This window comes from Pan paniscus, chromosome 18 (genome assembly GCF_029289425.2).
Source record: "Pan paniscus chromosome 18, NHGRI_mPanPan1-v2.0_pri, whole genome shotgun sequence".
NCBI classification, from domain to species: domain Eukaryota; kingdom Metazoa; phylum Chordata; class Mammalia; order Primates; family Hominidae; genus Pan; species Pan paniscus.
Genome location: NC_073267.2, coordinates 22,934,954 through 22,946,992, shown reverse-complemented (window position 1 = coordinate 22,946,992; position 12,039 = coordinate 22,934,954). Strand labels below are relative to the sequence as shown.

General features: G+C 45.4%; 1 protein-coding gene across 1 annotated transcript in view; it reads right to left on the bottom strand.

Moving 5' to 3' along the window:
• The window catches only part of VWA3A (von Willebrand factor A domain containing 3A), a 65,304-nt gene extending 54,627 nt beyond the window's left edge, over positions 1-10,677 (bottom strand). The window contains exons 1-7 of the mRNA XM_063598480.1: positions 10,605-10,677; positions 10,290-10,466; positions 10,078-10,206; positions 5,004-5,090; positions 4,260-4,383; positions 1,600-1,724; positions 1,424-1,501 (exon numbers count right to left, since the gene is read on the bottom strand). Coding sequence (XP_063454550.1) covers positions 1,424-1,501; positions 1,600-1,724; positions 4,260-4,383; positions 5,004-5,090; positions 10,078-10,091 — 428 coding nt within the window. The 5' untranslated portion in view covers positions 10,092-10,206; positions 10,290-10,466; positions 10,605-10,677. The remainder of the gene's footprint in view (positions 1-1,423; positions 1,502-1,599; positions 1,725-4,259; positions 4,384-5,003; positions 5,091-10,077; positions 10,207-10,289; positions 10,467-10,604) is intronic.
• Between the last annotated feature and the right edge of the window lie 1,362 nt (positions 10,678-12,039).

Sequence of the window (12,039 nt, the reverse complement as noted above, 5' to 3'; positions counted from 1 at the left end):
AAAGTCAATTTACTGAAAGCCAATCCTCTGAAAATCAATTTGCCAAATGACCAGTTAGCTAAACTTGAACATTCCTTAAAATACTGGATTCACAATTAAAACTGATAAACCAAGACATTGCAGAATTCTTTAAAACCTGTTTAAGCTTCCAACCTAATAAAAGTTACTATAAATTCTACAGTTAAATGGTTTTGAGAAATTTGAGCAACTGGTCATTCCATGAATGGCCATTCAGCAATTGACTTTTGGTTAACTGGCTTGAGAGTGATGGTTTTATAAGCGGAAACCCCTTTCTCTTGATTCTCATTCTCTCTTTCCTGGCTGCCTTGTAAGATGTCCCTTTGCTCTTCCTTCATCTTCTGCCATGAATGTGAGGCCTCCCCAGCCATGTGGAACTGTGAGTCCATTAAACCTCTTTCTTCTGTAAATTGCCCAGTCTCGGGTATGTCTTTATCAGCAGCATGAAAATGGACTAATACACATGTGCTATCAAAATCTGGTTTAGGAGTGGGGATGCATGCATGTTTTTGGCATATATTTGCAAAGTTATGAACGCAATCAATTTGACATTGAAAGTCATTACTCTTAACCATTAAACACCAGATGAAGCTGTGTCATCCAAGGGACTATGGATTTCATTTTATATTTTTTTAGAGATAGGGTCTTATTCTGTTGCCCAGGCTAGAGTGCAGTGGTGTGATCATAGCTCACTGCAGCCTCGAACTTCTGGGCTCAAGTGATCCTCCCACCTTGGTCTCTCAAAGCGCTAGGATTATAGGCATGGACCACCATGCCTGGCCCTAGACTATGGATTTGAAAAGGCTGAGAGACACTGATCTGGTCCAACCTTTCTATTTGAGAAAAGGGGAAATTGGGGCTAGAAGTGGGAAGAGACATGCTCATCTCCCTGAGTGGTAGTTTTTTCTTTTCTTTTTTTTTTTTTGAGACAGGGGCCCACTCTATTGCCCAAGGTCCCACAGAGATTGCTGTTTGAACAAAGTTACTTCCAGGCTACTGAAATGACATAATTCTTTCTTTTTCTTTTTCCTTTCTTTTTTTTTTTTTTTTTTTTTTTGAGACAGAGTTATGCTCTTGTTGCCCAGGCTGGAGTGCAATGGTGTGTTCTTAGCTCACTGGAACCTCCACCTCCCGAGTTCAAGCGATTCTCCTGCCTCAGACTACAGAGTAGCTGGGATACAGGCATGCACCACCAGGACTGGCTAATTTTTTAAAAAAATATTTTTAGTAGAGACAGGATTTCACCATGTTGGCCAGCCTGGTTTCAAACTCTTGACCTCAAGTGATCCACCTGCCTCGGCCTCCCAAAGTACTGGGATTACAGGTATAAGCCACCATGCCCGGACTGAAATGACATAATTCTTGAGTCCTGTGGTGTTGGGAGGACAGTGAGAAACATACTTACTCAGAAAGCTTTGACTCAAAATGGCGGATGATCTGGGTGGAGAAACATATTTTCTGCACGACATTGGTGCCCTCCTCCCTGAAGAAGCAAAGCCTTATGAGGGGATCTCTCGGGCCCAGGGGGTTGCATGTGTCACTGCAGCTGTGGGGGGGTGCGGGGAACAGCTTCAGACTTACAGCACTTCTGTGCCCTGGCTTATCAGGTCAGCCAAGGTGAGTTTCTGACATTTTAAACTGTGAGCCGAAAGCCAGTCTTCAGAGTCCTCCCAGTCTGAAGACTGGGTCTCGCTCCCCTGCAGCCTCTGCAAGACAAAAGCCAGAGTCAAACAGTGAAGTGGAAAGAGAGGGAAGGAAGAGGTTCCCTTCACACAGATACCCAACGGGCGCCAACTCAGACTGACCCTATCTTTTTTTTTTTTTGAGACGGAGTTTCGCTCTTGTCACCAAGGCTAGAGTGCAGTGGAATGATCTTGGCTCACTGCAACCTCTGCCTCCCAGGTTCAAGTGATTCTCCTGCCTCTGCCTCCCGAGTAGCTGGGATTACAGGCGTGCACCATCATGCTTGGCTAATTTTTGTATTTTTAATAGAGACAGGGTTTTGGCATTTTGGCCAGGCTGGTCTCAAACTCCTGACCTCAAGTGATCCACCAGCCTTGGCCTCCCAAAGTGCTGGGATTACAGGCATGGGCTGCTGTACCCGGCCCCCTGGTTTGTCCGTGTTAGAGACAGGGCCTCACTCTGTCACCCAGGCTGGAGTGCAGCGGTGTGATCATAGCTCACTGCAGCTTCGAAGTTCTGGGCTCAAGCGACCTTGACTTAAGTTCTGTGCCTGAGGCCTGCTGGGCTGTCTGTCTCAAAGGGAAATTAGCAAGTGTTGAAGAAGTGTGAAAAACACTCTCATAATTACTACAAATACTTAGATAGCACTTATTACATGTTAAGCACTTTCCGTACGTTAACTCATTTAATTTTACAAAGTGGGTTCCATTATGATAACCCCATCTTGCTGACCAGGGAACTGAGGTACAGATAATTTAGGTAATCAGTCCAAGGTCATCCAGCTAGAAAGTGGCAGATGTGGAATTCAAACCCAGGCTGTAAAGCTCAAGTCATGCTTCTAACCATGGCACTATGTTGTCCGTCTAAACTAGCACCAAACTGTGACCACCTCCATGAAGGAGTGAGAGGACTGATGGGCAAGATTACTTTCTCATTATGTGATTCTGTGCTAACAAATGTCCTGCCCTTGAAAGGCACCTAAAATCGTAGGTCCCTGTCGCATATCTAGGGAAATACAGCTCTCTATCACATGGACACTAGATGTCACTCTTCTCACCTTTCAGACCCCCTGGTTGGAAACACCGAGCATGGTACTTTTTTTTTTTCTCACCTTTCAGACCCCCTGGTTGGAAACACCGAGCATGGTACTTTTTTTTTTTCTTTTGAGACAGGGTCTCATTTTATTGCCCATGCTGGAGTGCAGTGCCACAATCTCAGCTCACTGCAGCCTCAGCTTCCCAGGCTCAAGTGATCCTCCTTCCTAGACCTCCCAATTAGCTGGGACTATAGGCACGTGCCACCACACCTCACTAATTTGTGTATTTTTTTTTTTTTTTTTTTTTTGTGGAAACAGGGTTTCACCATGTTGCCCAGGCTGGCCTCAAACTTCTGGACTCAAGCGATCCTCCCATCTAGGCCTCCCAAAGTGCTGAGATTACAGATGTGAACGACCGTGCCTGGTGAGCATGGTGGACTTAATAATTCACCTTTCTTCCATCTGTGTTGCTTTTCAAATAATGTCATGTTTTAGGACACAGATTTTGTATTATTCACACTTGAAGATACACTATTAAACACATTATGGATTTTGACTTTAGGCCATGCTAATTATGTAACTCTACTAGTTCATTTGCATAGAGAATGGTAAGATCTTCGTGTTGGAGCAATCCTTTCCCTCTTTCCTTCAGGTTCATCTGCAAGGCAAAGGAGGCCCCAGCTGTGGCTGATAAATATAAGAATGATCCTGTCTACACCTGGGAAGTCATGCATTTTCATATAAAATTAGAGGAAAGATGCATGTCATCAACATCTGAACCCATTACAAGACTTCTTCAGAATCTCAAAACTCTATCAACCTTTCCTCGTCTCCTTTAATTAAGCTTGCTTTCCTGTAAGTGCCAGAACCTAAGTAAATCATGAGTATTTTTCTGATTGTTTAATTGCCAGCATTATACCTGTATTGTTTTTGACTATCATTTCAAAGTTATCATATTTAAACTCTAGTGTGGGTTAGGTACATGGTTGTGCACTAGCCTTGCTTGAACATGGCAACCACTGATTGCCACTGTGTCCCTGGTAGAATGAATTCTGAGTTCGACAATCCACTCACCCTCTTGGGAAGGCACATTGAAGGTCAGCCTAAAATCGTAGTCTGGTCAGAGGTTTATTCTCCTATCATACCCCATTTGTCCAACAGCACTTCCTGAAATGGATTTCTGAATCTCGATTTCAGGGAATCTCAAAAGCAAAGCAAATCTCAGGAAGGGGAATTTTAGAATCAAATGCTTAAGACTTCAGGCCTTGATAACATGATCAGAGTCTTCACATGCTCCTGAATATTTAGTGACATGGCCAAATAGGCTAAAGAATTTCTATATAAACAGTATAGAGATTCTTCAGTCATTTCTGAAGGCAGAGGATTAGAGATAAATGCTTAATTACTCCTTTTTCAGTCCTAGAATCCTATGAGAAGGAAGAAATCCCCAGAATTTAACACACTGTGCATTCTCTGAATGATTTGTAGTATCACGACCCAGTTAAAGTGCCATGGTCTTTACCAGTAAGTCCTGTGTCTGGTTAACATGTGTAATCAATAATCCATTGTCCGAATTTTGACCAAGTCCATTCATATTCTTCTGCTTTAGTGGCTTCTTTGAATCTCTGCCAGTGTTTCTCCTAATGCTACAAAACATAAAGTAATTTGATCAATGCCCCAGCACTGGGCATAGGTTTGATACCCCCAGTGCCTCCTCTCTTTGCCCTAGTCCCTACAAGGATTCTAGAAACATTTTTCTGTGCAGTAACTGAGAAGGATTCCTGCAGAGTCCTGATAAAATGTGGACTCCAGTTCCATGAGATATTTTATTATTTAGATAACTAAAGCCCTCAGGTGGCTATAAGAAGATTCAATGACCATTTACCCAGTCTCACCCTCAGCTCCCATGAGCAAAATGCTGTTGCTGTTTTCGTTTGCAAAATCAGAGAACTAGCCCAGGCACGGTGGCTCACGCCTGTAATCCCAGCACTTTGGGAGGCCGAGACGGGCGGATCATGAGGTCAGGGGATCGAGACCATCCTGGTTAACACGGTGAAACCCTGTCTCTACTAAAAATACACAAAATCAGCTGGGCATGATGGTGGGCACCTGTAGTCCCAGCTACTCGGGAGGCTGAGGCAGGGGAATGGCATAAACCCGGAGGGCAGAGCTTGCAGTGAGCCTAGATTGTGCCACTGCACTCCAGCCTGGGAGACAGTGCGAGAATCTGCCTCAAAAAAAAAAAAAATCAGAGAACTATGCTTACCATTGGTTTTCCAGAAACATATTTTCTTGACCATGGAAGACATGACTAGTTTGTGTAGCCATTGCAAAACACCCAATGCTTATTTTCCTAAAGAAGAAAAGAATACCAGAAAACAGGATAAATGTGGCATACAGACAATAGTTTTGGGGGGTATCTATATTCAGCACAATGCTTCTTTTTCTACATGTTTAAATTAATTTTTTTTGAGATAGGGTCTCACTTAGTTGCCCAGGCTGGAGTACAGTGGCCCAATCATGGCTCACTGTAGCCTTGACCTCCCAGGCTCAAGCAATCCTCCCACCTCAATCTCCCAAGTAGCTGGGACTACAGGCACAAGCCACTATGCCCAGCTAATCTTTCTGTTTACTGTAGAGACGGGGTCTCACTATGTTGCTTTGGATGGTCTCGAACTCTTGGGCTCAAGTGATCCTCCCACCTAGGCTGGGATTAGAGATGTGAGTCACCACGCCCGGCCATTTTTAAAATTTTATTGACAAGGTCTTGCTCTGTCACTAAAGCTGAAGTAATGTGGTGCTAACATAACTTATGGCAGCCTCGAACTCCTGGCCTCAAGAGATCCTCCTCAGCCTCCCTAAGTCATGGGATTATAAGAGTGAGCCACTGTGCTCAGCCAACTCTTCTTTAATTAATTCATTCAGTAAATACTTATTGAACACCTGCCAGGTATCAGGCATTGTGCTTGGTGCTGAGGATACAATGGTGAACAAGATAAAGCTTTCTCAACTTCAACACTTTGACTCTTGGACCGGATCATTCTTTGCTGTGGGGGCCGTCCTATGCATTGCAGGATGTTTAGCAGCATCCTGGCCTCTACCTATTAGATATCAGTAGCATCCCTCCTCACTTTTTCCCAATGTGACAACCAGAAATGTCTCTAGACATTGCTTAATGTCTCATGGACAGCAGAATTGTCCCTAGTTGTGAACCACTAAGATAGACTTTGTCCTTGTCCTCCCAGCGCTTATATTCTAGAGGGGGAGACTGATATTAAAAAACTAAATAAAATAATTACAAATTGTGGAAAGTGCGGAAAGAACTAAAAGGATAATAGAAAGTAATCAAGGGGCCAGGCATGGTAGCTCACACCTATAATCCCAGCACTTTGGGAGGCAGGCTGAGGCAGGAGGTCACTTGAGGCCAGGAGTTCAAGACCAGCCTTGGCAAACCAGCGAGACCCCATCTCTATAAACATAATAAAGATAAATTAGCCAGGTGTGGTGGTATGTGCCTGTAGTCCCATCTACTTGGGAGGCTGAGGCAGGAGGATCGCTTGAGCCCAGGAGTTCAAGGCTGCAGTGAGCTATGATCATGCCACTGCACTCAATCCTGGGCAATAGAGGGAGATTCTGTCTCTAAAAAATAAACAAAAATCCACACCCAAATCCAATGTTACACCCCCTTTTCTCCCTCCTGCTTAAAACTGATCAAAGCCTTCTCTATTTCTAGGATGAAGACTGAGATCCTTCAGATGGCATCTGAGGACTCTCAAGGTCTGGCTGCTCCCACCTACCCCTCTAGATTTCCCACTTCACCACTGCTCTCCTCTGTGTTCCACAAGGGCCTCCCTTTCCAGTTTCTGGAATTCTCTATAGTTCCTTTAACCACAGGGACTTTTCATGTGCTGCTGTCTTTGCTCTGGAACGTTCTTCTTCTCCCCTACCCTAATCATCTTGACATTTCAGCTCGAATATCACTTCCTTCAGGAAATCTCCAGCATCCCATTCTATTTCAGTTTCCTTTGTTTTATACAGACTTTCATAGAACCATGCTCGTTTAGGGCAGGTATCTTAATTTGGAACGATACATTCATTAGAGGGATTTTTTAAAATTTGTGTGTCTGTCCCCTTACACTGTAAGTTATGTAAGAGCAGGGACTGGCAGACACTCGATAAATATTTTGAGAAGGGAAGGTGAAGGGGCAGGTTGGTTTTTTTTTTTTTTTTTTTTTTTTTTTGAGACAGTCTTGCTCTTGTCACCCAGGCTGGAGTGCAGTGGCATGATCTCGGCTCACTGCAATCTCCACCTCCCAGGTTCAAGTGATTCTCCTGCCTTAGCCTCCCACATAGCTGGGATTAAGAGGTGCCCACCACCATGCCCAGCTAATTTTTGTATTTTTTGTAGTGACGGGGTTTCACCATGTTGGCCAGGCCGGTCTCAAACTCTTTTTTTTTTTTTTTTTTTTTTAATTTTTTTTTTTTATTGATAATTCTTGGGTGTTTCTCACAGAGGGGGATTTGGCAGGGTCATGGGACAATAGTGGAGGGAAGGTCAGCAGATAAACAAGTGAACAAAGGTCTCTGGTTTTCCTAGGCAGAGGACCCTGCGGCCTTCCGCAGTGTTTGTGTCCCTGGTTACTTGAGATTAGGGAGTGGTGATGACTCTTAACGAGCATGCTGCCTTCAAGCATCTGTTTAACAAAGCACATCTTGCACCGCCCTTAATCCATTTAACCCTGAGTGGACACAGCACATGTTTCAGAGAGCACAGGGTTGGGGGTAAGGTCACAGATCAACAGGATCCCAAGGCAGAAGAATTTTTCTTAGTACAGAACAAAATGAAAAGTCTCCCATGTCTACTTCTTTCTACACAGACACGGCAACCATCCGATTTCTCAATGTTTTCCCCACCTTTCCCGCCTTTCTATTCCACAAAGCCGCCATTGTCATCCTGGCCCGTTCTCAATGAGCTGTTGGGCACACCTCCCAGACGGGGTGGTGGCCGGGCAGAGGGGCTCCTCACTTCCCAGTAGGGGCGGCCGGGCAGAGGCGCCCCTCACCTCCCGGACGGGGCGGCTGGCCGGGCAGGGGGCTGACCCCCCTACCTCCCTCCTGGACGGGGCGGCTGGCCGGGCAGAGGGGCTCTTCACTTCCCAGTAGGGGCAGCCGGGCAGAGGCACCCCTCACCTCCCGGACGGGGCGGCTGGCCAGGCGGGGGGGTCTCAAACTCTTGACCTCAGGTGATCCACTTGCCTTGGCTTCCCAAAGTGCTGGGATTACAGGTGTGAGCCACCACGCCCAACCTGCCTTGGTTCTTGAATTTCTAATTATATATCCCAGGCACGTGTGAGACCTTTCTGCTCTTGGGTTCCATGAGATACCCTGTTTCTTAGAATTCTCTACCTTTTTTTTTTGCTTCAGCTAGCTCCTTTAGCTTTCTGTTATTTGCAACCAAAAAAATACCAGCTAAGACACAGCAAGTGAGAGACTCTGAATAAAGTTGCAACTTAGAGTGTGTGTTCTTGTGAAATCATTAAATTAAACAGCCTAATAATGGTTTGGCAACTTGCTTTTCTCTTTCAAGTCTTTAATCTTTTATTCAGAGGATGCTTTGTTTTCTGGGAAGCACCAGGATACTGTGGCAATGCTTTAAAAAAAAAAAAAAACTGGCTTTACTTCAGCAAGCTTTCCTGGGAGACTCTAATGGCAGAGACTGTTGAAATAGAAATGCCTCATGAACACTGGCCGCCCCATAGTGTCTCACTTCCCTCTCTCCAGCCAGTGATTAACAGCTCTTAATGAATTCAGAGGACTGCATGGCTAGATTCTGGGGTGACTGGTGCAGGCTGATGGAGAAGGGGTTGAACTGCATAAAAATAACAAAACAAAATAGTGTTCCAGAAAGAGCACGGGGCCGGGTGCAATGGCTCATGCCTGCAATCCCAGCACATTGGGAGGCTGAGGCAGGGAGATTGCTTGAGCCAGGAGTTTGAGAGTAGCCTAGCCAACATAACGAGACCCCGTCTCTATATTAAAAAAAAAAAAAAAATACAAAAATTAGCTGGGCATGGCAGTGCGCACCTGTAGTCCCAGCTACTAGGGAGGATGGGGTGGGCAGGTCACTTGAGCCCAGGAGTTTGAGGCTGCGGTGAGCTGGGATCGCATCGCTGCACTCCAGCCTGGGTGTTGGAGTGAGACTCTGTCTCAAACAAACGAACAAACAAAAAAGTGCTGAACCTTTGGTTTCTTCATCTTTAGAATGGAATGGGGATAACAGTAACTGACCTGCCTACTTCAATGCTGTTATCAAGAGGATCAAATGAAATTGAGAAAGTAGAACTGCTTTGTGAAATATGAAGTACTATACAAATGTAGAATACCATAAAATATGGGCTGCATCTTCAAGCACTTCAGCATATGACACGAAAACAATCATGTGTTTCATGAACATTTATAGAGCGCTCACTGCGTGCCAGAGAGAACGGGTGCTGGGGAGATAGACATGAACAGGACGCAGCCCTTTCCCTCAGGCCTTTGCTCAAATGAAATCTTATTAGAGAGGTCTTCTGTGAGTACCTTAACTCAAACAGCACCTCCTCCACCTGGCTTTGTCTTTCCCCACAGCATATTTCACTATATATATTCACTTATTTACTTAAAAGTAAATACATTCTATATATTTGCTTATCTACTTGTTTTAAATTTTCTATATATTTAGTTATTTACTGTCTGAACCCCCGCGCACCCCTCCCACATAAACATACTAGAAGTAGATCCATTTGGGCCGGGACTTAGTAATGTTCACAGCTAGGACATTTTTGCATAAAATAGAGTTTAGAACATAGTAGCTGCTCAAAAAACATTTGTTGAATAAATGCACTCAGAGCAGGTCCAGAGTTTAGGCAAAGGTGAGCTGAATTACCCTGGGAGGTGATTGCAGGAGAGGAAAAGAACAACCAGGCCATGGCAGATGGCATTTTGGTCCAAGGGAGAGAGGGAACCTTGATTATTGGGTGAAAATAATAATAATAATAATAGGAGTCTTTCCTGAATCCCATTTGCTGTCCCCAGGGAGGAAACCACTCCTCCTGTGGAAGTCCTCCTGTCGCTGCCCCTTCACTTGGTCATATGGAGTTGTCATGGCCTGTCTCCTAGACCGGCTCCATGACTTCCTTGTCTACTGGCACCCCAGCATTTAGCCCAATGCTCGGCATGTAGGGAGTGGACACTTCACACCCCAAGCTCCCTCGATCTTCTCACTCAGTCCAGAGCTTAGTATCTGGCCTCCCCCACACCCTCTCACCACCCCTGTCAACCCTTGTGATGCTCACCCTCACCTGTATTTCTTCATTTATTTCTCCATCTTTGGGAGAAGGGCTCCTGGCACTCCAGGGCCTTACTTCTCCTGGATCTCACTTCTCTGGTTTCTCCAAGCTCCTCCAAGCAACTCAGCAGCGAAGCTTGCCCTGCGGGAATGTGTTAGCTGGTCTCCAAGGTAACAGACTGCACCACTGCAGCTCGGGGCAGGGAAAGGGAAAACCTTCCTCACCCCAGGGAAGAAGTCACCAGCTGTGTTGTTGATAACCACTTCTCCCAGGTCACTCTGCTTTTCTCCACCTCACAAAAACCTGGAAGCAGGATTTAGACCTCTTTTCTAATTTCAGAACCTCTCAGTCAGCACAGAACTATGGTTTAGGCCAGTACAGCCCTGGTGCCTGTGGCCTTCCTGTGGTAGGAACAGAGGAGAGGTTCCAGAGAACTCTGCCACATGTGTCAAAGGTGGTAACTTTCTCTTCCTTCTCAGATTCCCTTGGGTTCCCTGAACACAGTCCCTGGGAGAGGTCAGACAGTCCCCTATCCCTACCCGGTCCAGCCCCACCTAAACCTGGATAACACAGCCAAGCTCAGTGACCTCTTCGCATCAGAACAGATCATCTGCCACAGTGGTTCCTAAGCCCGGATGCCCATGAGAATCACCTGGATTGTTTGCTAAGAAAACATTCCCATTCAGATTGATTCAGAACTGTGAAAAGGTGTGGGAATGTGACTTTTTAACAATGGCCCCAGGTGATTATGATGTAACTAGTCCTTGGCCCATAGCTGGGAATCTCTCCAAACCCTTCTTTTATAGTGGTCAAGAGAGACAAAGTGATGTCACCAAAGTCAACCAACTTGTAAGTCGCTAAAGGATCTGTACTTAGTTTTTCATATCCAGGTCATTTCTCAAATCAGTTTTCACTTTCTGAGAATTTTATAAGTTTTATAAACTTGTAAGTTTTATCAGTTAGAACATGAGGTTGGGTGGTGGCTCATGTCTGTAATCCCAGCACTTTGGGAGGCTGAGGCGGGAGGATTGCTTGAGGCCAGGAATTTGAGATCAGCTTGGGCAACACAGTGAGACTCTGTCTCTACAAAAATAAAATAAAATAAAAATTAGTCAGGTACAGTGGCTTGTGCCTGTAGTCCCAGCTACTTGGAAGGCTGAGGTGGGAGGATCGCTTGAGCCCAAGAGTTCAAGGCTACAGCGAGCTATGATCGCACCACTGCACTCCAGCCTGGGCTACAGAGCAAGACCCTGTCTCAAAAATAAAGAACATATGCCACTTGTGGTAGTCATCATATGGTAGGGAACACCTTTCAGATGTTGACCCCAGCAGCCATGCCTATAGGCCAGGTCAGAAACAACCAACGTGCTCGAAATAGAAACTGCTTATCAACCACTGGTCACCGGGGTTGAGAGCACCATGTATAAGACCACGGCATTTGTTATGTGGCCAGCACCAATAAGGCAGAAAATGAGGAAGACCAGAAAGAGGTAAGAAGGTCATAAGTGGCTGTGAGCAACCAATGGCTACTCGGTGAACAAGAGATGAGGGTCCTTGTGCCCATCTTGATGGAAATTTTGGGTGGAAGGGGCTGGCTAATTTTGACAACATTTTTTTTTTTTTTTAGGCACGGGAGCCCCAAGCAGGTCGTCTACCACCCTCACACCTTTCTTTGCTTCCTGCATACATGGGTTTTCAACACTGTGCATAGAAGTAAAGTCCAACACTGGAAACTCTTTGTTCCTGCTTTCTTGTACTTGAGCCTACACAACACACATTCTGAATAGATCTCTGCCAGGTGGATAAAGCAGAGTAAGGCTTTCAGACTGTATGACTCATCAAGAGGAAAGCTGTGTGGGTACCATCTTTCTTGGCTCCCTTCGGGATGCAGATCATGATGGCATCCATGGAAAGCATCAGAGCACAACAGACATTTCTCCTACCTTAGGCTCTTGGAAATGAATCAGGGTCAGC